General features: G+C 41.4%; 1 protein-coding gene across 1 annotated transcript; it reads left to right on the top strand.

Annotated features, from left to right (window-relative positions):
- The first annotated feature begins 9929 nt into the window (after positions 1-9929).
- gadd45aa (growth arrest and DNA-damage-inducible, alpha, a) lies at positions 9930-12794 on the top strand. The gene is made up of 4 exons (XM_037681496.1): positions 9930-10087; positions 10544-10645; positions 11117-11336; positions 12111-12794. Exons 1-4 carry the CDS (start codon positions 10038-10040, stop codon positions 12222-12224), a joined length of 486 nt encoding a protein of 161 aa, XP_037537424.1. The 5' UTR covers positions 9930-10037; the 3' UTR covers positions 12225-12794.
- The last annotated feature ends 12215 nt before the right edge of the window (positions 12795-25009 follow it).

Genomic DNA, 25009 nt, shown 5'->3' with positions numbered 1-25009 from the left:
CACTGGGAGGAGACCCAGGGGAAAACGAAGACCCAGGATATGCTGATGGGACTATGTTTCTTGGCTGGCCTGGGAACGCCTCAGGATTCGCCCAGTGGAGCTGGCCCAAGTGGCTGGGGAGAGGGAAGTCTGGGCCTCCCTACTTAAGCTGCTACCCCGTGATTCGATTTGATTCGATAAGTGGAAGAAAATGGATGGATGGATGGAGGGTCACATCTTCTATATGCAGATAATATGGTTTTGCTAGCGTCTTTAAGCCAAGGTCTTCAGCATGCATTGGGATGGTTCACAGCCAAGTGTGAAACGGCTGGAATGAGAGTCAGTTCCTCTAAGTCTGAGATATTAGTTATCAACTGGAAATAGGTGGAATGCCCCCACTGGGTCAGAGGGGAGACTTTGCCTTAGGTGAAGGAATTCAAGTATCCAGGTTGTCTGGGTCCCCTTGAGCAAGCTGGAAAGCATCGCTGGGGGAAGAGATATTGGGTTTCTCTCCTGGAACTGCTGCCTCTGCAACCTGACTACAGATAAACAGTAAAAAAATGGATGGATGGATGCATAAAAATATGTTCATTGATTATATATTTTGCTAACAAGGCAGACAAGCAAACACACACAAGCAAATATATTATCATTCTGCCTTCATCTTTGGAAGGTGGGTGGGACAAAAACAGTCTTGTGATCTATCTGGACTGAGTCCGTCCCTGAAACCAGTACGACTCTCTACCTCCGGCATCTGATTCTTTTATTCCCAGATGGAGGGGAAACTCGCTCTAACTCAAATCAAGAGATATAATTTCCTTTTACCAATTTAATGTACATCAGGCAGGAGAAAGTTACAGTTTCAGTGCTGAGGAATCCGTCCAACTTGTCTTAATCCGGTAGCCGAAGCAGAAGCCCCCTTTCACAGAACGCCCCAGCTTATATTGGCCCTTGGCTCCGCCTTCACTTCCAGGAGCACAGCCTATCAGAGTGTATCAGTGGGGTGACTAAGTGTGACATCATCGGCCTTATCTGTTTCTAATGATGAAAATGGGTGTAAAGTGCAATCTATCTACATGGTAGAAGCCAGCAAAATAAAAATTACTCCTTATCGGGTGTTGACCCTGGGAAGCTCACTCAGAGCAGCTGGGTCCGTCTCATCTGTACAGAACCGAGCCAGAAACTAGTCTGACTTTGTGCAGACAAGACCGGGGGTCTCAGAATGATAATAGGATAACACTAACAGTCTCTTTGCTCAAAAGAAAACAAATAAGTAAAACTCACTACAATACCCTACAATACCATGATCTCGAGTTGCTACCACAGAGAGATGATCAAAAAAGAAAGGGTCCTCCACAGAGTGGTTGGGCTGAGCTTTATAAAGAAATTCAAGGACTCAGACACACAGGAAGGGCTCAGAGTAGAACCATTTCTCCTACGCATAATAGGAGTGAGTTGAGATGGTTTGGGCAACTGGTTAGGATGCTTCTGGGATGCCTCCTTGAGGGAGAAGACGTTCTGGGCTTCCTTTATGGTTGCTGCTCTTGCGACACGAACCTGGGTAAGCGAAATAAGTCACTGACTGTGTTAATGTAATGAATGTTCAAATTGAAAATTGGAAATTTTGAAAAAAAAATTTAAAAAAATGTGTGCAATCTATGGGGCAGCACGATGGCGCAACTGGTAGAGCTGCTGCCTCTCAGCGAACAGGTCCCTGGTTCAAACCCCGGTCCAGGGGCCTTCTGGGTGGAGTTTGCATGTTCTCTCTGTGCATGCGTGGGTTTTCTCCGGGTACTCCGGTTTCCTCCCACAGACCAAAAACATGCATGTTAGGCTGATTGGTAACTCTAAATTGTCCCTAGGTGTGAGTGAGAGTGCATGGTTGTTTGTCTCTATGTGGCCCTGTGATGGACTTGCGACCTGTCCAGGGTGTACCCCGCCCCTCGCACAGTGATTGCTGGACATGGGCACCAGCGACCCCCGTGACCCAAAATGGAATAAACGGGTAAAGATAATGGATGGATGGATGGTGTGCAATCTATATGGTGTGTTCAAGTACAACATGGAAATTCAATAATTCAGCCTAAAATTTAACAGTAACCCACAGAACTTATCGTTTCTTTCAGATTTAATAGCAAAATGAAACCAAAATATCAATGTAATATTGAAAATCATTCGTTCAATCTTTATTTATACAGGTTTGTTCCCATTGAGCCTCGAGGACTCATTTACAAGAGAGACCTGTCATCAATCATCAATGTTAACCTAAATGCAGCTATGATGAATAACTGCAACAATGAACCAAAGTTTAAATTTGGTGATGCGATAGGGTTAAAACTTTTCTGGACTGCAATAATGTAACCTGTGTTTAAGCAAGGTTGAAAGGTTGCTATTTTGATTGTTTTATAGGAATTTTACTAAATGTATTTCAAACAATTATGCAGTCAGTGATGATGCAGTCGTCAGATTATTATTAAAAAAAGGACCGCTTTCCTCCACCTGCATAATATCACTAAAATGAGAAACATCTTGTCCCAAAATGATGCAGAAAAACTGGTTCATCCATTTATCATGTTTAGGCTGGTCTATTGCAGTTCTTCATTCTCTGGGTTTCCAAAAAAAATATTTAAAAAAATCTTCCGTTGATCCAAAATGCTGTTGCCAGAGTTTTAATGAGAGTTGGTAGGAGAGATCATTTCAGTTGGTAGAGCTGTTGCCTCAGCGAGAAGGTCGCTGGATCAAATCACGGCCTGCATGGGACCTTTCTGGGTGCATGCATGGGTTTTCTCCAGGTGCTCAGGTTTCCTCCCACAGACCACAAACATGCATGTTAGGCTGATTGGTAACTCACTTGTCCCTAGGTGTGCATGAATGGGTGAATGATTGTTTGTCAAATTTGTCTCTATGTGTCCCTGTGATGGACAGGAGACCTGTCCAGGGTGTACCCCACCTCTCACACAGTGACTGCTGGATATGGGCACCATGACCCCTGTGACCAGAAAATGAAGAAGCAGGTCAATATAATGGATGGGTATTTCTCTGCTCCCTGTCAAGTCCAGAATAGAATTCACAATCCTACTTCTAACCTACAAAGCTCTCAACAACCTAGCTCCATCTTATATTACAGATTTTACTGTTCCATATTTTCCTAACAGAGCACTTTGCTCTCAGACTGCAGGCTTACTTGTGGTTCCTAGAGTTTCCAAAAGCAGAATGGGAGGAAGATCTTTCAGTTATCAGGCTCCTCGCTTGTGGAGCCAACTTCCAGTTTCTGTCCATGAGGCTGACACATTGTCCAGTTTTAAGACTAGGCTTAATAATTTCCTTTTTGATAAATCCTATAGTTATGGTGGGCTTGGGTTTGCTGAGCTGTCACTTAGTTATGCTGCTATAGGCTTAGACTGCTGGAGGACAAATCACATTTCCTCACTCTGCAGCTGTCTTTACTTGCTCTATTCTACTTATTTGTATTTGTAATTATTTCTATCCTTAACATGATTTTTTTGTCTTTCCTCCAATAGAAAGTACATCTGGACCTGCCATTCTACATTTGTCCTCTCCTTCCTGTCCTCTCAAACCCAGCAGATTGAAGCAGATGGACACTTGTCCTGAGCCTTGTTCTGCTGGATGTTTCTTCCTGATAAAAGGGAGTTTTTCCTTTCCACTATTTCCATTCTGCTGGCTCAGGGTGAGAGACTGTGATGAAGTGAGCATTCAACTCAATCTGCTAGCTTCTTTAGATAGAGAACTTTTATTAATTTGCTTTTATAATGTATGTGAATGTTTCTGTTCAGTGACCTGAGATGGTTTCTGTTGTAACTTGGCGCTATATAAATAAACTGAATTGAATTAATCATTCAGTCGGCTTATATAGTGTGAAAAGTAGTCACTGTGCTGTTTGGTGCCTTGGTGTGTACCACACTTAACATCTCAGGAACTTAGAAAGAAAATAATGGAGAGCATGTTGAAAATAAAGACTATAAGACCATCTCGATGCAGCTTGATGTTTCTCTGACTACAGCTGCATAGACTATTCAGAGGTTTAAGACTGGAGACAACCTCCTTGGACATGGTCGCCTTAGGAAAACTGATCATAAATTGAAGATAATACAAAAATTAAGGCAAGCTGGCTGAATAGGCAAGAACAAAAAGATTTATTCATGTTGATAGAAAGATGTCGGCCTCCATCAAACTGAGCACAGAGGTGCCTCAAGGATGTGTACTCAGTCCTTTGCTCTTCATTGGGCTGACACAACAGTCATGATAAATTCATTCCAAATCAGCTCATTGTAGTTGATGATGACCCAACGGTGATGGGACTCATCTGTAGTGATAACATCTTACAAAGTTGAGATGGAATAGCTAGTGCCATGTTTTGGATACAACAATATGTCTCTTCATGTGAAAACAAAACTGAAGAGCTGATTCTGGATTTTAGCAAAAAGGCTGTTCATCATCACTACCATCATTCAATTCAATTCACAACAGAAGTTATCTCAGGTACAAAAACATTCACATAAATAAAAAGTTCAAGTAAAAGTTCTGTATCTAAGGAAGCCAGCAGATTGTGTTGAATCTTCACTTTGTCGCTGTCTCTCATTCTGAGCAAAGGAAACAGTGGAAAGGAAAAACTCCCTTTTAAATGGACAAAAACCTCCAGCAGAACCAGGCTCAGGACAAGTGGCCATCTGCTTCAACCTGCTGGGTTTGAGAGAACAGGAAGGAGAAACAGACACAGCAAGGCAGGTGCAGGTGTACTTTATAATTAAGATAAGATAAGATAAGATAAGATAAGATAAGATAAGATAAGATAAGATAAGATAAGATAAGATAAGATAAGATAGAACTTTATTGATCCCATGGGAAATGGCTAGGAGGATAGACAAAGAAAATACATGTTAAGGATAGAAATAATTACAAATACAAATAGGTAGATCAAGTAAAGACAACAGCAGAGTGAGGAAATGTGGTCAATTTGTCCTCCATAGTCTAAGCCTATAGCAGCATAACTAAGGGATAGTTCAGGAAATCCAAGCCGACCATAACTATAGGATTTATCAAAAAGGAAAGTCTTAAGCCTAGTCTTGTTGTTATTGTTGTTTTGTTTATTTTTAGTTGCAATCAGTGCATGCTTCAATAAGCTCAAGGGGCTAAAATGTGTTCTATAAAGTGGTTGACCAAAACCTCAAAAAACTCAAGAAATATGTAAGAAAAACGTCCTCAGTGATGTGAAAGATCCCTGTCATCCATCCCATAACCTGTTCAACATCCTGCCATCTATAGGATAACTTGATTTCATCGTAACGAGATCAACCAGAACATGCAGCAGCTTCATTCCTTAGAAAATAAGGCTGCTGATTCTGCAATACCACTGGGAAAACTGTTTGGTTACATCATATATTTTGATATGCATGAAATTATTATTATTATTAAATCTCCATTATGAAATCTGTACACTGCACTGAACGACAGTTTCAAAGTGTACAGCCATGTTTCCAAAGTACAACCGCCAGGGGGAAGCAAAACTTTTCCTAATTTCCACAGAATGACACACGTCCTCATCTTTGAGCGTGGTAAACAAACCTCTAGATTTCTATTTGTCTCATTTTACAGAAATTTAAGTCTCAATATCTCGTAATTTATATTTAAAAAAATGATTATTTCATAGAAACTGAACTTCAACAACTTATCAACAGCAACTAAAAAAAAACGTTTACAATGAGCCTAATAAAATCTAATCAGAGTCAGAGAGATTTGTCATTCACAACTCATGTGGTGCAATGAGATTATGTACGCAGGGTCTGAGTTACATCCAACAATAAAATGTAAAAGAAAAACAGTAATAAGATCTAAGATATCCATCCATCCATTATCTTTTACCCGCTTCTTCCATGTTGGGGCACGGGGGTCGCCGGTGCCCATGTCCAGCCATCACTGTGTGAAGGGCGGGGGACACCCTGGACAGGTCGCAAGTCCATCACAGAGATCTAAGATATGAACTAAGAAAAACAGCAACTAAAAATACATGAAGCACTAGTAGCATAAAAAACAATATGCCAAACAGCAGTACTATATATAGTTTGTTTTTTCAGTAAAACTAAATTAAAGCAGAATAAATATGGCCTGCTATTTTCATGCTTGAGTTTTAACCTTAATAGATGATGACGTGGTAGATGTTTTGGTCAAATCTTAAAACTAACCATTTTTGTTGGCTATAGTCTGTTAATTGTGGTGGCCATCTTGGATTGATTTCAAAAGTTTTAGCTCAAACTCTGCAAAACTGACTGAATGAATTATAACCATTTTATGTGCTTGACATCATTGTGTAGCTGTGGCAGCCATCTTGAATGGAGTTGACTCCAAACTTTATTCAGCTGTATTGCTGTTTAAAGGTTCATGAGATATTTTGCTAACAGACTAAAATGGTTGATTTTTACAATTAATTCTGAAGTTACTCAGGGCTCAGTGCTTGGGCCAATACTCTTTACTTTATATATGCTTCCATTAAGTAAAGTTATTAAAGAGCATGGGATAAATTTCCATTGTTATGCTGATGACACACAATTATATTTGTCCATTAAACTCAATGAATCCAATCAGCTACTTAGACTACAAGCATGTCTTAAAGACATAAAAACCTGGATGACCCTTAATTTTCTCCTGTTGAACACAGACAAGACTGAGGTTTTGGTTTTTGGACCTGAGCACCTTAGGGATGAATTTTTCAGTCTTTCTCCCTCCTTAGATGGCATTAATCTGTCCTCCAGCTCTAATGTTAAAAATCTTGGTGTTATTTTTGATAAGGACATGTCTTTTATCCCCCACATTAAAAACTTTACTAGAACTGTCTTCTTCCACCTGCGTAATATCACTAAAATTAGAAACATCTTATCTAAAAATGATGCATAAAAACTGGTTCATGCATTTGTCACGTCTAAACTGGACTATTGCAATGATTTATTATCTGGATGTCCAAATATTCTTTAAAACATCTTCAGTTGGTCCAAAATGCTGCTGCCAGAGTCTTATCTGGAGTTAGTAGGAGAGATCATATTTCTCCAGTTTTAGTTTCTCTCCATTGGCTCCCTGTCAAATCCAGAATAGAATTCAAAATCTTACTTCTAACCTACAAAGCTCTCAACAACCTAGCTCCATCTTATATTACAGTTCTTATTGTTCCATATTTTCCTAACAGAGCACTTCGCTCTCAGGCTGCAGGTTTACTTGTGGTTCCTAGAGTTTACAAAAACAGAATGGGAGGCAGATCTTTCAGTTATCAGGCTCCTCTCTTGTGGAACCAACTGCCAATCTCTGTCCGTGAGGCTGACACATTATCCAGTTTTGAAACTAGGCTTAAGACTTTCCTTTTTGATCAATCCTATAGTTAGGGTCGGCTTGGGTTTCCTGAGCTATCCCTTAGTTATGCTGCTATAGGCTTAGACTGCTGGAGGACAAACTGACCACACTTTTCACTCTACTACTGTCTTTACTTACTCTGCTCAACCTGTTTTGTTTTTGTAATTATTTTTTCTGTCCTTAACATGTGTTTTTGTCTTTCAGATACACCTGGACCTACCATTCTGTGTTCGTCTGTCTCTCCTTCCTGTCCTCTCAACCAGCCGGTCAAAGCAGATGGCCGCTTGTCCTGAGCCTGGTTCTGCTGAAGGTTTCTTCTTTCTAAAAGGGAGTTTTTCCTTTCCACTGTTGCCACTGTGCTTGCTCAGGATGGGAGACTGTGACGAAGCCAATATTCAACTTGTCTGCTGGATTCATTAGATAGAGAACTTTACTAATTGGCTTTTATGTGAATGTTCCTGTAAAGTGCCCTGAGACAACTTTGTAGTGATTTGACGCTATATAAATAAACTGAATTGAAACTGAATTGAAGTTTTAGGTAGGAATTTCTTGTGAAATTAGAAGACGTGTAAGAAATGACGCTCAGCTACAACCACACCACATTTTTAGCACAATGTCTGTGACTGAAATACAGCCATTTTTTTTATTTTTATGTTTCCTTAAGTTAATTGACAGTGACGGCCATCTTGAGTGAATTAAGTCCAGAAAATGATTCCATTGTATGCATGCAAAGAATATTTTTAGAATATTTATTAAAATAAAATCCATCCATTGGTTCATAAGATATTTTGCTATCAGACAAAGAACAAACTTCATATATAAGTAAAATAATAAACTATTAAAACCTGTTAAGGATCATGGCTACTACCATTACAATTTTTACAATATTTGTAAAATTGTCTGAATTAAAGCCTAGTGGTTGTTGTGGCCATCTTGAATTCAGTTATTCAGCTGTAGACGTGCGAACATTACTTTCTGCAAGTTTTGTTTTAAAACTGCCCAATGGTTAATGAGATATTTGCTAACAGATACACGCAGTGACGCGCAACAACATGATCGCCCGCCTCTTGCCTTTCGGTAATTAGTTGCTGCGGTAATGCCTTGCAGCTATGAGTGTCCAGGTGTCTTTGAACTCCCCGACAGTCTCGTGCCAGTCTCTTGGGTCACACGCGCGGTTCCAGGAGGTGTTCGCACGCTCCACTGTCGACCAATCACAGCGCAGAATTCTCTCGGAAGCGTCTTGTTGCTATGCAGCTCCAGGACACCGGCAGCCAGGGTAAGTTCTGCAAGAACATCTATGATCTGTCACAGCTTTAGACAAGTGTCAGAAACATAGAACAAATGATTAGACCTTTTTGAATGAAGGCACCGTGCGCATTGGTTTGCGTTAATGAGCAACAGGCAGGCAGTGTTGTAAAATGTTTAAAAAAAGAAATCATGTTTGTGTTCAACTGAGGCCAGCAGGCAGTAACTGTAGTAACCCGGCCGGACACAGACACGCCCATTAAACTACTGAAACACTGGAAGGACGGCTCCGCACAATACATGCTGATATGCCTCTAACACGGTGTGATTTGTTTTGGTCCGGTCTGTTCTCTACTCTGTTGGCCATTTTAGTTAGCTTCTGCTGCTATTTGTATCTGTATTTCTATTTTATGTTTTCCTGTCTGCTGTGCATGTTTGTGTTCTTTTGTACAGCACTTTGGTTGGCCTTGTTGCTGTTTTAAGTGCTATATAAATAAATTGGTATGGTATGGTATGGTATGAAAGTTTGAGCCGCCATCTTTAAAAGTTCTTTGTGTGGCAATTGCTTTATCTACTTACAGCAGACCGTATTTGGCACTGATGGCAGAGCTCTGATTATCCCACCCGAGCAGGCATGCTTTTTTATCATTATTATTGTTCAGTAATGTTTAGCATTTAGTAATTTGATCACTCGGGATACTCAAAGCGCTTTACACTACAATCTGTGTCCTCATTTACCCATTCATACAGCACTCTACTAGATCTCTACAAAGTTAATTTAACAAATCATTCCAAAGAGACTAATCAGAGCTTTATCACATTCATAAACTGAGGGGACACACATCAGAGGCAATGAGGGGTTCAGTGTCTTGCCCAGGGACACTTTGACATGAGACTGCTGGTGGGTTCGAACCCCCAATTCTTGCATTGGAGGTCGACTGCTCTAACCACTCAGCCACAGCCGCCGAAAATCAGGTTGGCATTTTGCCTGATGTACTGTTTTTACATTATGCACGTTAGGTTTTGTATTGAAACAAGTGTTTCTTTTTTTCCTGAGCGCCTATGGACTGATACAGCATACAACACTTAAAAGTAGTTAACATGTTGCTTCCATTTGTAAGCAATACTGTGATGCATAAAACACTTTTCAAGATGGCTGCCAGAATTCTCGTCTATCAACAGTCAGTGGTAAACTCCAGTGTTTCAGTGGACACGCCCATTGCTCTGTGATCATCCAATCCCACCGCAGATTGATTTGCAAACCGACCAATCAGCGCAGGTATACAAATCACCCCGGCTCCTGCTGCTCAGGCAGTTTTAATGTGAAGCTGCCAGATTTATCTGTCACTTGTAGCTCTGTAGGGAAAAGATAAGACTGCGCTGAGTCCGAACAAGACACCGGCACAGTTCGTCTGTTCGCTCGGGTTTTTTTTTGCACAACAGTGGATTTGGATTTAATGTTGAACATGACATTTGAGGAACTAAGTGGAGATTACTCCCAGGAAAGGTAAACGACGAAGACTTTGTGTTTAATTTGTAAAGGATCAGGAACGTCTCGTGCATTAGTTGCACGAGAGTAGTTTTCTTTGTACTGCTAGCTTACGTTGTAGTTTTAGGTGTTTTTGTTGTTATTTGTTACCTCTTAGCTCGATATTAAGAGTTTTATTTTGTATTTTCTGTTAATGTCAAACCTACTTCAGGTTCAGAGTTAGTCAGAGGAGCAGATAAAACTTGTTTCGAGGCGAGAGTCGGACGCGTCGCTTGTTAGCCGGTAGTTAGCTGCGGCTAACCGGAGAGAAGTCCCTGACTCCGGACTCGATGTGAACATTCATGTGTGTTAAAGGATGGATACGACTCAATGTGAACATTCATGTGTGTTAAAGGATGGATACGACTCGATGTGAACATTAATGTGTGTTAAAGGATGGATACGACTCAATGTGAACATTAATGTGTGTTAAAGGATGGATACTGTGGCCAGAGCTTTGGAAGAAGTCCTGACCTCGGCGTTGCCTCAGGGCTGCATCACAGTTGGTGTCTACGAGGCTGCCAAGTCCCTGAATGTGTAAGTACCAGAGCTGCAGCACTGACAGAGGAGCTGTAAAACAACACCGAGAACTTCTTATCAGTGTGTGAGTGACGGACTGTTAGCAAAATATCTCATGAACCAATGGACACATTTAGGTGAAACTTGCAGGAAGTAATCCTTGGATCAACTATTGTAGTCAACTTGATGTAAGAGGGCTGCCACGTCCAGCAAAGCTAAAAACACAACACAAAAATGGTTATAACTCAGAAATAAATACAGATACTGAGCTCAACGTTGATGTAGCTGACAGGAATCCTCAACGCATACTCGTGGTGTGACATATCATGCACTTCATGTTCTGTTCTCAATATGAGATGGTTTTAGTCTAAAAATGTGGCACGATAGGTGGCGGGTGACGTGCATTCCTCCTAGAAAGGCTAAGCCCTGAATCTTCCAGCTGTTGTCTAAATGTAGACTCACACTGTACTTTTTCTGTTTCGCCCACAGAGACCCTGATAACGTGGTTTTGTGCATACTGGCCACGGATGACGATGACGTTAAAGACGTGGCGCTGCAGATCCACTTTACGCTCATTCAGGCTTTCTGCTGCGAGAATGACATCAACATCCTGAGAGTCAACAGCACCCGGCGCCTGGCAGAAATCCTGGGAGGAGGAGGGAAGTTGAGCGGGAATGAACCTTTGGACCTGCACTGCGTCCTTGTAACTGTAAGTTCTGTTCATCAATCTGCTTTTATGCTGGCATGGATTGTACACATGACTGCAGGGCATGGGCGCATGAGTGAAACTATTACTCAGACAGAACTTGCCTGGACTTGTTGTTCGGCACGTGATAAACCTGTACACACCGCCTCCTGCATGTGACTTCTAAAGGATTTGTGTACAAGCTTATTTTTACAAAGAAAACTACCAGAAGAGCCACATCAGTCATGCAAACATCTGTATGTTTTCAACAAGATGGCAACATGTGAAAAACATGCAACTTACTTTGCATTTTAATACATAAATAAGATATGACTATTTGTCTGATTTTAAACCTAGTAACTTAGCTGGTGATCAACACACACAGGTGTTGTGTTACGTTGTGCTCCCCTGTTGAGATGTGCTACCGCTCCTGTCGACATGTAGTGGATTTTCATCCATCATGATGCGTTTCTTGCCTACAGTGGATAAAAACATATTCAAGTCAAATTTTCTCAAACATGTATTCACAGGAACATGCATCAAACAGACGTCCTGTCTAACTTCATAGAGTGCATTTAGCAAATAAAAAATAACCCGTAAGTGGTATCAGGCCACGTCTGTGAGGTCACACACCTGATGCTGCTACAACTAGTACAACTAGTGGTGTGGAGGGAAACGGTTATTTCAATAGAAACTGAAGAGGATTAAAAAACATGTCGACTAAATAAATCATTATTGTAAGTGATTATTAATCCTCTTCCCAGCAGCCCTAATCCATAGATGTCTCTTTGTTTTCAGAGCCCACACTCCACATCATGGAAGGACCCCGCTCTGAGCAAACTCAGCAGGTTCTGCAGAGAGAGCCGCTGCATGGATCAGTGGGTTCCCATCATCAATCTGTCGGACCGATGAAGCTCCCTCCAACTGAACACCTGTCCAGAAACTGATTTCATCTGCACAGGAGGAGCACTGTACACCCTGATGGGCACCGTTTGACCACCCAGTCAGTGTGGGATGCATTTAGCAGAGGATGCGGAGGACTTCCACTGTGGACTGTGTGTGGAGTTTACACCCCACATGAGATGCAGAGGGACTGTCCTGAGGTGGAATAAAAATAAAAAGCATGTGTGCTTTTTATTTTCAGCTCGTAGCTGTGCACAAGGACCATATCATGTAAATGTTTGGTAAAGACTTTGTGACGAGTCCAGAGACGTGGGGAGAGGCCAGAACACGGAGCTGCTGAGCGGACCGAGCCCCTCCCTGCAGAAACCCGTTCAGACACTGGACCTCCTGTGGTTTTACTTGATTAAACTTGTTCGTGCTGAGGTTGCTGTTGTCGTAATTTCAAAAGGGAAAGGGCTCCACATCCAGTGAAGACATTCTGCGTTTAGTGTTTCATATTCCAGCTGGTTCCTTTGTTACAGTTTAAGTTATTTTTAATATATTTAAGCATATTTATGTTCTTTTCTACCTATTTGAAAGATCTGAAATGAAGACACTTTTGTTTTGCTGTCAATAAAAAAAGTTTTTGAAACGAAAGCCTAAATGTCCTGCACCTTTTTTCCTTTCATTTCCTGCCTGAAAGGCTGAACGTGCAGCAGCTGGGGTGTCACGTGCGGATCAGAGGGGTCATGTTGGCCGCGGTGGCCCCAGAGCCATCTCTGAGCGAAACAATAATCCACTGCTGTGAGCGCAGGCCGGCTTCTGCCTGGGTCAGCAGGCCCGGTGCATTCATCCAGACCTGCTGCTCTTTCACCAGCGCTGGATTGTTGCACCCTTTAGTTTGACCTTTTTGTGGATTCCTAGAAAAAGTGCCAGAAAGCTGCACACAGGCTGTGTGGCACGGCCTGATCACCTGGCGCAGCTCGACTTTTTATCAGATCCAAACTAGAACTGGTTTATTCCAGTAATGGGTGCTGTGGGTTTTCAGGGGTCTGAGCTGCTCCTGCTCCTCCTTTCGGTCTGCAGCCGTGTCACGCTCACAGCAGCACATGATTTTCCAGGAGCAGAACAGAAATGATGTCAGAGGCTGATGTAAGGCAGGCAACCCCCGCTGAAAGTGCTGAGTCATGATGAGGACGGTGGCTCAGCGGCCTCCAGTGTCTCATCCCATTTCAGCTCCATGTTGAGGGCTCAGGTGTTTTGGTGTTTCCACAAGTTCATCATTTGTAGATCATCAGATATTTAGTTTTTTATGATTTCAATAGAATCTGTGCAGTGGTTTATGAGATATTTTGCTAACATCCACATGCACCCAGACACAAGAAGGACATTGTCCACCCCCTCCTTTAGGCAGCGTGTGACAACAGAATCAATACTGTCACTCTGTTGTCATCCAGTTTTCTTCTGTATGTTTTTCAGCATCTTTCTCGTTCCACAATTTTTGTGCTATTTCATCAAATCATAAATCAAAACATTCGGCTCTTTCAGGACAATCCTGCTATGACTTTTGGTATTGATGCAACTTTAGCTTTTTGAAATATTTGGCTTTTTCTGCCATTTTTTTCCTCACAGAAAATGAATCGAGTCTTTAGATGTGTTTACAACAAATGTTACTGCTCCCTTCACATTTTGTTCCGCTTCAGCTTCTTTCACTTTCCTTGTGCAAATTTACCAGTTTTTTTCAGCTACTTTCAGCTAATTTCAACTGTTTTTTTAGCTGTTTTGTGATCCTTTTAGATTCTTTCTGCAAATTACAACATTTTTGTGCTTCTCTAGCTTCTTTCTGTTAATTTCAGCTTGTTATGCTCCTGTCAGCTTATTTCTGCGTTTCAGCTTTTTTTGCTATTTCAGCTACTATATAGCTGTTTTTATGCCAATTTTAGCTTTTTCAGCTAATTCCACATTTTTTGCAATCATTTCCACTTTTTTCAGCCTCATTCAGCAAAAATGTGCTCTCTCCACTTCCTTCTGGTAATTTAATCTTCTTTCTGCTTTTTAAGCTACTTTTCAGCTGTTTTTTTGGGTCCATTTTGGCTTTTTTCAAATAAGTTCCACTTTTCTGAGCTCATTTCTGTTACTTTCAGCCTAATTGGGCAAACGTTATTTCTGCTTTCTTCTGCTAATTTAGGCTTGTTCTGCTTTTTCAACTAATTTTTTGCAGTTTTTAAACTAATTTCACTTTTTTTCCAGATAAATTCAAGTTTTGTGCTCATTTCTGCTTATTTCAGCCAACCTGAAATCCTTTGCAAGCCAACCTTTGCATCCTTCTGCTTGTTCTACCTTTTCACCTTTTTTAGCTAATTTGATCTGTTTTCAGATAAATTCATGTTTTTCATGCAATTTCTGCTACTTTCAGCCTAATTAACTTCTTTATGCTAATTGTAGCTTGCTATGCTCCTTTCAGCTTTTTTATCCTAGTTTCAGCTTTTCTGCAATTTCAGCTACTTTTTAGCTGTTTTGTGTTAATTGTAACTTTTTCAGCAAATTCCACATTTTTCGTTCATTTCAGCTCTTACAGCTTCCTTCTGGTAGTTTAAGCTTATTTCTGGCTTTTTAGCTTATTTTCAGCTACTTGCTCATTTCTGCTTTTTTTTTGGTGAATTTCCTAATTTTTGTGTTAATTTCTGCTAATTTAAAACTAATTCAGCAAATGTTTGTTATTTCTGCTTTCTTTGGCTAATTTAGTTTTTTTCTTCCATTTCAGCTACATTTCAGAATGTTTTTTAAACTAATTTTAGCAGTTTTTCAGCAAATTATTCTGCAATAAGCATTCACATTGAATTTCACAGGAAATGCAATTTCTCTAGTTCTAAACAGTAACATTGCTGTTCTTGTTTTTTAGGTGAACAGGCAGATGTTTTACCCACACCAGAGGTCAGGCGGGTTCTAACAGGTTAACACGATTTCAAAACGTTAATAGATTTTCAATGAAACTTGAGTCAAAGTGTTGTTCTGCCTGTGAGTGGCTCCTCCGGGTCCCATGGTTTCAGCTGGCACTGGGTGAAATGTTGCCTGCCGTGTGACCGCAGGGCGTGATGCCGACTGATGTAACAGCATTGTTGTGGTTGAAGGTCAAAGATTTTTAGAATCAAAGTAAGGAAAGGTGTTGAAACGTCACTTTTGCATTCCAGTGAAGAGCTAAAAAGGCAACAGTTTGGCTGCACATAATAATATTTTCATGTTGTGAAATAAATAGGTCATGGTTCAGTTCCAGTAAAATGAAGGCATGCTCTCTGTTTTCCTTTTCCTTTAAGGTTTCATGTGACAGAATATATTAAGGAATACATGTTGGTGATTGACAAAAACTAAACCAAAGTGCAGAGTGCTTTAAAAACTACTCTGTGTGTAAAGAATGAAAATAAGAAGGTAAGTACTTTAGCCACTCTAAAGCACAATGCCAGGAAGGAAAGACATCAGCAATGACATCAGTGAAGCAACTGTTGCTGCTCACTAATCTGAGATTATAAGAACATTCGAAACTGCATCTCAACTCTGTTGTCATTTGTTTGAATGCAACTTTGAAGGATTTATGGAATAATGTACTAGTTTGGACAGACACGACCAAATTTAAAAAGATTACCCATAATACATAGCAACACATTTAGAGAAAACCAAACACACCATATCAGCACAAACATCTCATACTGTCAGCACGGTAATGGAAGGCTGATGGTTTCGACTCCTTGCAGTCTCTGAGTTGACCTTGAATCGTCTGTAGACCAACTGTTCTGGAGTCAAACCTTCTGTCTGACCAAACTGGGTCCAGCAGGACAATGATTCCCAGAACAGCAGCTAATCTACAACAGAACGGTTCAAAAAGAAAATAAAGTTCTGCAATAATCCAGGCAACACCCTGATCTCACCACAACTGAGAGGTTCTGGTGGGACCAGAGAGCTTCGCAGTGGTTCCCAACCCTGGTCCTTGAGGAACACCATCCTGCATGTTTTATTTGTTTCCTGCTCCAACACACCTGATTTGAATAAAAGGGTGATTAACAGGCTTCTGCAGAACTGGAGGAAGTAATTAAATCACTGAATCAGGTACGATGGAGCAGGGGAACAACTAAAACATGCAGAATGGTGTTCCTCAAGGACCAGGGTTGGGCACCATCACATTGATGAATGTCCTCCAGTGCCAATGAATTGGGCAATCAACAAAGATTTCTCCTCATTGGCGTGAGAAACTCAGATAGATGATTTATTTTATTTATTTTATGATGCATTATTTTTGTCTTGGTCTCTATATTTTATTAATAATGTGACATAATTCAAGTTTTATAACATGATGTTCCAAAAAACTGGGACAATGGGTAAAATGTAAATAAAAACAGGTTTAAATTAAGAAAGATCACAACCATCCAGTATGGACTTTTAAGTTTTGTCTGTTTTCTCATTAAAGCTGAACACTTATCAGTGAGCTCAAGCTTCTTATTAATTATTATTTTTCATTTGTTAGTCCTGGTTGTGGGGCACCTGAACTAGACTGATGCATAGAGAACCCCCTTCTTATTTATGTCTACTATTGTGAATAAAATATGGGTTTATGAGATTTTTCAAATCATTGCTTTGTTTTCATTTAATTTTACATAACATACCAAGTTTTTGTAAATGGGTTCTCCCAAAAGTTGCATTTAGTTTATTGTAAGGCGTGGTAAGGGCCAGATGGAGATCTTTTAATCATCATGTGGGTTGTTTGTTTTTTACAAAACGTTGGACTGGGTGTACTTCATTTTACAATAATCTCAAAAATAGAGCAGCTTTTCATAATGTGGTAAGCTCTGCTATAAGACCTTGCATGTGATGCAATCCAGAGAACTTATTGTACAACTTTAGAAACCCTATCATACTCACTGTGCCAAATCATTCTGCTGGTCAGATTATGGCTGAATGCAAAGATGTGGTGATAACAATGTTGCAAAGCAGATTGAGAATCATAAATGTGATATCATAAGTGTGCACACAGACTATATGTTATTTTAGGCACTCAGCCAAAGCTAACATACATTCAGTTGCTTTTAGTGAAACATTTCTTCAACTCTGTGGCCATTTTTAGCTTTCAGACCACTGCACCACACAGCTTCATAATGAGAGGAGAAATACATCTGGAAAATTGAATTCAAAATCTAACCTACAAAGCTCTCAACAACCTAGCTCCATCTTATATTACAGATCTTACTGTTCCATATTTTCCTAACAGAGCACTTTGCTCTCAGACTGCAGGTTTACTTGTGGTTCCTAGAGTTTCCAAAAGCAGAATGGGAGAAAGATCTTTCAGTTATCAGGCTCCTCACTTGTGGAACCAACTTCCAGTTTCTGTCCATGAGGCTGACACGTTGTCCAGTTTTGAGACTGGACTTAAGACTTTCCTTTTTAATAAATCATATTCCTATAGTTAGGGTCGGCTTGGGTGTCCTGAGCTGTCCCTTAGTTATGCTGCTATAGGCTTAGACTGCTGGAGGACAAATTGACCACATTTCCTCTCTCTGCTGTCTTTACTTGCTCTACTCTACCTTTTTATAGTTGTAATTATTTCCTTTATCATTTGTTTTATTTTATTTTTTATTTTTTTGTCTTTCTTTCCTCCTATAAAATGTACATCTAGACCTGGCATTCAATATTTGTTTCTCCTTCCTGTCCTCTCAAACCCAGCTCAACCCAGTCAAAGCAGATGGTTGCTCGTCCTGACTGAGCCTGGTTCTGCTGGAGGTTCTTGTTAAATTGGAGTTTTTTTCTTTCCACTGTCTCCTTTGTGCTTGCTCAGGATGAGAGACTGCGACGAAGTGATGATTCAACACAACCTGCTGCTTCCTTAGATAGAGAACTTTTACTAATTGGCATTTTATGTATGTGAATTTTTCTGTACAGTGCCCTGAGACGGCTTCTGTTTTAACTTGGTGCTGTATAAATAAACTCAATTTAATTGAATTGAAAAAAACATAATTAATGATGGTAATTATCACATCTATCAAACAACAACAACAACAACAACAACAACAACAGAATAATATAAAGTACAAGAAACTTCTAAATAGTGGCAGACTAAGTTCACCTCACAAGACCCACGGAGCATGTGGAGGGGCATTAAGTGTATAACAGATATAAAGGCGGAAGTGAACAATGCCCTAGAGACCCATCACTGCCTGATGCCCTTCACAGGTTCTATTCACGCTTTGAAGATGCAAACAGACCACCCAGCACCAGACTCATTTCACCATTGGAAGAAGAGTTTCTCAGCATGATCTCAGCCAAAGTGAGGAGTTTCTTCAAGAGGATTAATCCTCACAAAGCAACCAGCCCAGACAACATCCCTGGGAAGGTGCTCAAAGACTGCGCCAATCAGCTCTACAAGATGCTGTCCGACATCTTTAACTTCTCACTTACCCTGGCAACAGTTCCCACGTGCCTGAAGACCACCACCATCATCCCAGTCCCAAAAAGCTCTACAGTGACTGGTCTGAATGATCATCGGCCAGTGGCCCTCACCCCGATAGTCGCTAAATGCTTCGAAAAACTGGTCATGACCCACATCAAAACAACCATCAACATCAACGAGGAGCCTCATCAGTACACATACCGCAGGAACCGATCAACAGAATACGCCATCTCCTCTGTGGTCCACACTGTTCTCACCCACCTGGAGCAGAAGGACTCCTACGTCTGTATGCTCTTTGTGGACTTCACGTCCGCCTTCAACACCATGATCCCCCAAACCCTGATGGACAAACTACTCACACTAGGACTAAGACCCTCCATTTGCAACTGAGTCCTAGACTTCTTAACAAACAGACCACAGTCTGTGAGGATCCACAACTTCTTCTCCTCCACCATAACCCTCAGCACTGGCTCCCCTCAGGGATGTGTGTTGAGCCCCCTCCTGTTCACTCTGCTCACATATGATTGTGCAGCTACCCATTCAGGCTGTCACATTGTAAAGTTTGCAGATGATACAGCGGTGGTGGGATGCATCACAAACAACGATGAGTCCAGCTACAGGCAGGAGGTGGAATACCTGGAGAGCTTGTGCAGGAATAACAATACATCAGTGTGAAGAAGACGAAGGATACCGTCATGGACTTCAGACGGAACAAACACACCTACCCCTACAACCTAACCTGATTGGCCAGGGGTCATCATGAGATAATGAGATGTATAACTGTGTGTCATCAGCATAACTGTGGAAACTTATCCCATGGCTTCTGATGAAGGTGGCTGTGGCTAAGTGGTTAGAGCAGTCGTCCTCCAATGCAAAAAGTTGGGGGTTCGAATCTACCAGCAGATAGAACCTTTATGGTAAGTATGGATACATGCTCCTCACCGATCCATGAAGATAACTATGGCATCCCCCAAGGCTCTATTTTAGGCCCCCTACTTTTTAATTTGTATATGTTGCTACTAGGTGGAGTCATCAAATCGTAAATAGACTGTACTTATATAGCACCTTTCTGTCTGATCAAGATACTCAAAGCGCCTCATTTACCCATTCATACAACACTCTTCTATATCTCTACAAAGGTAATTGAATAAATTATTCTAAAGAGACTAATCAATGCTTTATCAGATTCATACACTGATGGGACACACATCGGAGGCAATGAGGGGTTCAGTGTTTTGCCCAGGGACACTTCGGCATGTGACTGCTAGATAGGACTTGAACCACAGAAGAACAGTATCAGAATCAGAATAAGCTTTATTATCATTGCACCGAGATACAATGAGAACATGTATGTACAGTCGTCCGAAAGATGGGAGGAGCGCATGTAGCTTCTGCTATAAGCGTGGCATTTTTTATCCTTTTCAGAATACATTTTTTAGATAGAAAACGGGACAAAGCCATGAGGAGAGGATAGTGGCATTACAAAAAAGATCTCTTCACACCTTGTCCTAACAGGACATGATTTAAGATGGACCAGGTATTGTAATCTATTTAAAAGAATTTGATTATCTACTGTATCAAAGGCTGCACTCAGATCCAATAGAACGAGGACTGAGAGCTTGTGTGAGCAGTCCTCACCTCCTTCTACAGGTGTGCAGTGGAGAGCATCCTGTGCTCCAGCATCAACGTGTGGCATGGAGGCTGCACAGCTGCAGAAAGAAAAGCTCTGCAGAGAGTGGTGAAGGCTGCACAGAAGATGTTGGAGTCAGCCTCCCCACCATCACAGACATCTACACCTCCAGATGCAGGAAGAGATCCACCTGCATCATGAAGGACCTCACTCACCCAGCACACACACTTTTTGCCCCGCTCCCCTCAGTAAGGAGGTTAAGGAGCATTAAGTGTAGAACCACTTGACTGAGGAACAGCTTCTACCCTGAGGCTGTTAAGACTCATGAATCTCTAACCAGAATAATCACTGTGAAAAATCACATCATGTTGCTGCTGGTTTATTTCATGTTGCTGCTGATTTGTTTCATGTTGCTGCTGATTTGTTTCATGTTGCTGCTGATTTATTCCATGTTGCTGTGTTCGTTCATACTCATCTGCTCGCACAGACTCATGTTCGTGCTGCTGTTCAGCGTATTGTTTTTGTACTACTAGTGCTTGGTGTATTTTTAGTTAACGTTTTTCTTAGTTCATATCTTAGATCTTATTACTGTTTTTCTTTTACATTTTAAACTTTTGTTGGATGTAACTGGGACCCTGTGTACACAATTTAATTCCACCTCATGTACCACATGTGGTGTGTATGACAATAAAGAACCTTGAATCCTTGAATGTCTCAGGTGAATCTATCACCTCTGATCTTACTGATGCATAAACTTATTTAAAACTATATATTTTTTGCTAATTTAACTTGATTAATCTCAATTATTTTTCTGTAGAATTGTTGCATTTAATCAAATCAAAACCCAATGAAATTCCACGATGAGGAGCAGGAGTGGGGAACCTCTACTCTTTGTTCCATGTAAGGTCCATTGAAACCCTTTTACCTGGTCCTCTGCTCATCCATCCATCCATTATCTTTTACCTGCTTCTTCCATTTTGGGTCTCGGGGGTCACTGGTGCCCATGTCCAGCAATCACTGTGGGAGGGGCGGGGGACACCCTGGACAAGTGTCCAGTCCATCACAGGGACACATAGAGACAAACAAGACAAACAACCATTCACTCTCTCACTCACACCTAGAGACAATTTAGAGTTACCAATCAGATTAACATGCATGTTTTTGGTCTGTGGGAGGAAACTGGAGCACCCGGAGAAAACCCACGTATGCACGGAGAGAACATGCAAACTCCACCCAGAAAGGCCCCTGGACCGGGGTTTGAACCAGGGACCTGCTCGCTGAGAGGCAGCAGCTCTACCAGTTGCACCACCATGCTGACCGTCATTAATCATAAAGTAAGTAAAGTTTATTTACATAATACCCTTTACAAAAAAAGCTACATGTTATTTCACCAACAAAAATATTAGTTTTTAAAATGTATCTGTTCATGTTAAAACAAAATTTTTTTATTGAGTCCAAAAAAATAAAAAAAAAATAAAATTGAAAATCACCATTACTCCCATTTTTTATACACGCCTCATTTCATTTTTTAAATTTTACTACATTTGTTTGTGTTTTAAAAGACAACACATGTTGAAATGAAAAACATAGAAAATAAACCTTATAAATGTTTGCAAAAATAAATACATAAAAATTGACTCCTGTGGTTTTATTGATCTGCAGATGTAATACTAATGTAGTGTGGCCTTCAGAGGACTTTCTAAAACTGTAAATGGCCCATGAGAAACTGTTGTAAGGAAGGAAAATAGATTACCCAGACTGTTTTACTGTTCTCTGTTGGAGCAGGAAGTCCAACCTGCATCAAAAGGGAGTGCATGGAAAGTGTTTCCAGCTTTAAGTTCCTGGATGGACGCAGACCTCAAATGGAGATCCAACACTCCGGCAGGTGTGAAGAGGACCCAGCAGCACCTCTACTTTTAGAGGATCCTCAAAAAGATCAACTGAAAGAGAGACCTGCTGATCATCTTCTACTGCTGCTCCACTGAAGGTGTATTAAGATAAGATAAGATAAGATAAGATAAGATAAGATAAGATAAGATAAGACAAGATAAGATAAGATAAGATAAGAAAGATCTTTATTGATCTCACAGGAAATTATTTTGCCAGAGTTACAGTACAAAGGCACATACATAAGGAATCACAAGATATAAAACATAACAGAGAATATAAAAATACCAACAATGACGTTTTAAAACAGGTGCAGACAGAAACATTAAAGAGTTTATTGTGGTGCAGGATGAATTTTATTGTGCTATGTGTAGAAAGGGGGAGGAGTTGAAAGGTTTGAAGGACTTCCTGTGTTGTTCTGTGGAGCACCTCGGTGGTCTCAGTGTACGACTGAAGGTGCTGTGGTAAGAGTCCAGGGTGTCATGCAGGGGGTGTGACGTGTTGTTCAGGATCTGGAGCAGTTTCCTCAGCCTCCTCTGCTCAGACACCTCTGTCAGAGACTGCAGGTCCACTCCCAGAACTGAACCAGCTCTCCTGATGAGTTTATCAAGTCTGTTGGCATCAGCTTTCTTCACCCTGCTGCCCCAGCACACCACAGCTGGAAGAAGACACTGGAGACCACCGAGTGGTAAAACATCTGCAGCATGGTCCTGCAGGCATTAAAGGACCCGAGTCTCCTGAGAAGAAAAAGGTGACTCTGTCCTCGTAGAGGGCGTTGTGTTGACATGTTGCATCTTTGTGTGGTCTTCCAGCTGCACCACAGCATGGCACTGCAAAGGGTCATTAACACGGCACAGAAGATTTTTAATCACCCTCTTCCCTCCTTGGAGAACCTCTACAAAACATGCTGTCTCAGGAGGACACGCAGCATGCTGAAGGACGGCACACAACCCGGACATGGAGTGTTTGAGCTGCTGCCCACTGGCAGAGGATCTGTGCTGAGAGTGTGGACAGACTGGGACAGTTCGTATCACCAAACCACTGATAAGTACAACTATCTCACTTGACCATGTCAAACTTCTTTTCTCAGTCCATATTGTTTACTTTTTATAAACTCTTAACATCTCTATACATTTTGTATTTGTTTTTATGGTGCTTTGATAGTGCTTGTTTGCAAATAGTTTGATAGAGATTTGCTTTTTATTCAACGTAAAATGTTTTCATTACGGGCAGCACGGTGGTGCAACTGGTAGAGCTGCTGCCTCTCAGCGAGCAGGTCCCTGGTTCAAACCCTGGTCCGGGGGCCTTTCTGGGTGGAGTTTGCATGTTCTCTCCGTGCATGCGTGGGTTTTTTCTGGGTGCTCCAGTTTCCTCCCACAGACCAAAAACATGCATGTTAGGCTGATTGGTAACTCTAAATTGTCCCTAGGTGTGAGTGAGAGAGTGAATGGTTGTTTGTCTCGTTTGTCTCTATGTGTCCCTGTGATGGACTTGCGACCTGTCCAGGGTGTACCCCGCCCCCCGCACAGTGATTGCTGGACATGGGCACTGGCGACCCCCGTGACCCAAAATGGAAGAAGCGGTTAAAGATAATGGATGGATGGATGTTTTCATTATGTTGCATGTTTGCACCAAGGGACAGTTCAGCTGTGTGCCAATTTGGTTGTGCTGGTGCGCAAAGTGTAACCGTACAATGGCAATAAATCTATTTTAATTATTTAGGAAGTTGATTTATTTGGTGGCTTAATTAAAAAAAAAAATTGTATTTTTCTTTTGAATGAAGTTTTAAAAAAGAAAGAAAAAAGTATGCTATTTGACTGAACAAGACTTGTCAAAAAGTGGGTGGGCCCAGGTCCTCCCCCACAGCCACGCCCCTGCATAAAGTACAAAAAGGTTCACTGGAGTACAACTTCAGATGAACCTAAATTTGATGTGTTAGTAGCCGAGCATAGTCCCCAACACGTTCTTTGAGCACAACAAATTGTGCAACATCTTCCCTGAAAACCTTGGCGTTATTGTTGGAGTGAACCCTGTTTGGCTGTTAGTCAATTCAAGATGGACGCCGCAGCTAATCGACATTAGTGTACACAAAGTTGGCTACACCTCCATGAATTTTACTGATGTTGAGCTACAAATTTGGTGTGGTAGTAGTTGACAGTCATGCACTGAGTACCAACAGATGATTTGAGTTCATACTGTATAAGAACTCATGGGGCCTGGTTTATACTCAGTAACAAGAGTCCAAATTGTGTGTCGCTGATGTGGCTGTGTGGCAGAAAGGATGTTTTGAATCTTACACTGCCTCCAAGAACCTGTTCTTTGCACGACTGTCAGAACCATTGTCTCACGGTCTATGCGCCAAGTCTCATGTGACTGGCCACCACCTCACGGGTGTGTTCATGCAGAAAAGTGACTGCAGCACGGCGCTGTCACGTCGGTCCGAAGCAATGCAGCCATTTTTACAACTGTTTCAACAAAACCACCAGAGTCAAATAATTTTGGAAAGAGATGGTGCAATATTTGTGCACGGAGGAGACAGTCAGCTCTCCGTGGCTCCGAGGCTCAGTGTTCAGGAGGGAGTGCACGCCAGTGCGGGGACACTTTCCCGCACCCTCCGTCTGAAACGGGGGCAGTGTCTTTGTGACACTTTTATAAAACTGCACTTCTCCTCGGTGACAACAGAAACACCAGAACTTCCTTGTCCAGCTCCTCCCTGATCAACTGGAAACTAAAAAACACTCTGCCAACCCACGGTCTCACTGTGTTGTTGATGCTTGCTGCAGTGGAAGGACTTACTAGGACTTCTCCCCCGCACTTTCTCCATCCATCCATCCATCCATCCATCCATCCATCCATCCATCCATC

Source organism: Nematolebias whitei, chromosome 9 (genome assembly GCF_014905685.2).
Source record: "Nematolebias whitei isolate Nwh7 chromosome 9, NemWhi1, whole genome shotgun sequence".
Classification (NCBI taxonomy): Eukaryota; Metazoa; Chordata; class Actinopteri; order Cyprinodontiformes; family Rivulidae; genus Nematolebias; species Nematolebias whitei.
The sequence above is the reverse complement of the archived record's forward strand: the minus strand, read 5'-3'. Positions and strand labels throughout refer to the sequence as shown.

What these genes read in the sequence shown, in the direction of transcription:
- gadd45aa (XM_037681496.1), top strand. Translation starts at nt 10,038, where the DNA reads ATGTTGAACATGACATTTGAGGAACTAAGTGGAGATTACTCCCAGGAA. An exon ending in GGAGATTACTCCCAGGAAAG is followed by an intron (nt 10,088 to 10,543) that starts GTAAACGACGAA and finishes TGTGTGTTAAAG; the next exon opens with GATGGATACTGTGGCCAGAG. An exon ending in GCTGCCAAGTCCCTGAATGT is followed by an intron (nt 10,646 to 11,116) that starts GTAAGTACCAGA and finishes TTTCGCCCACAG; the next exon opens with AGACCCTGATAACGTGGTTT.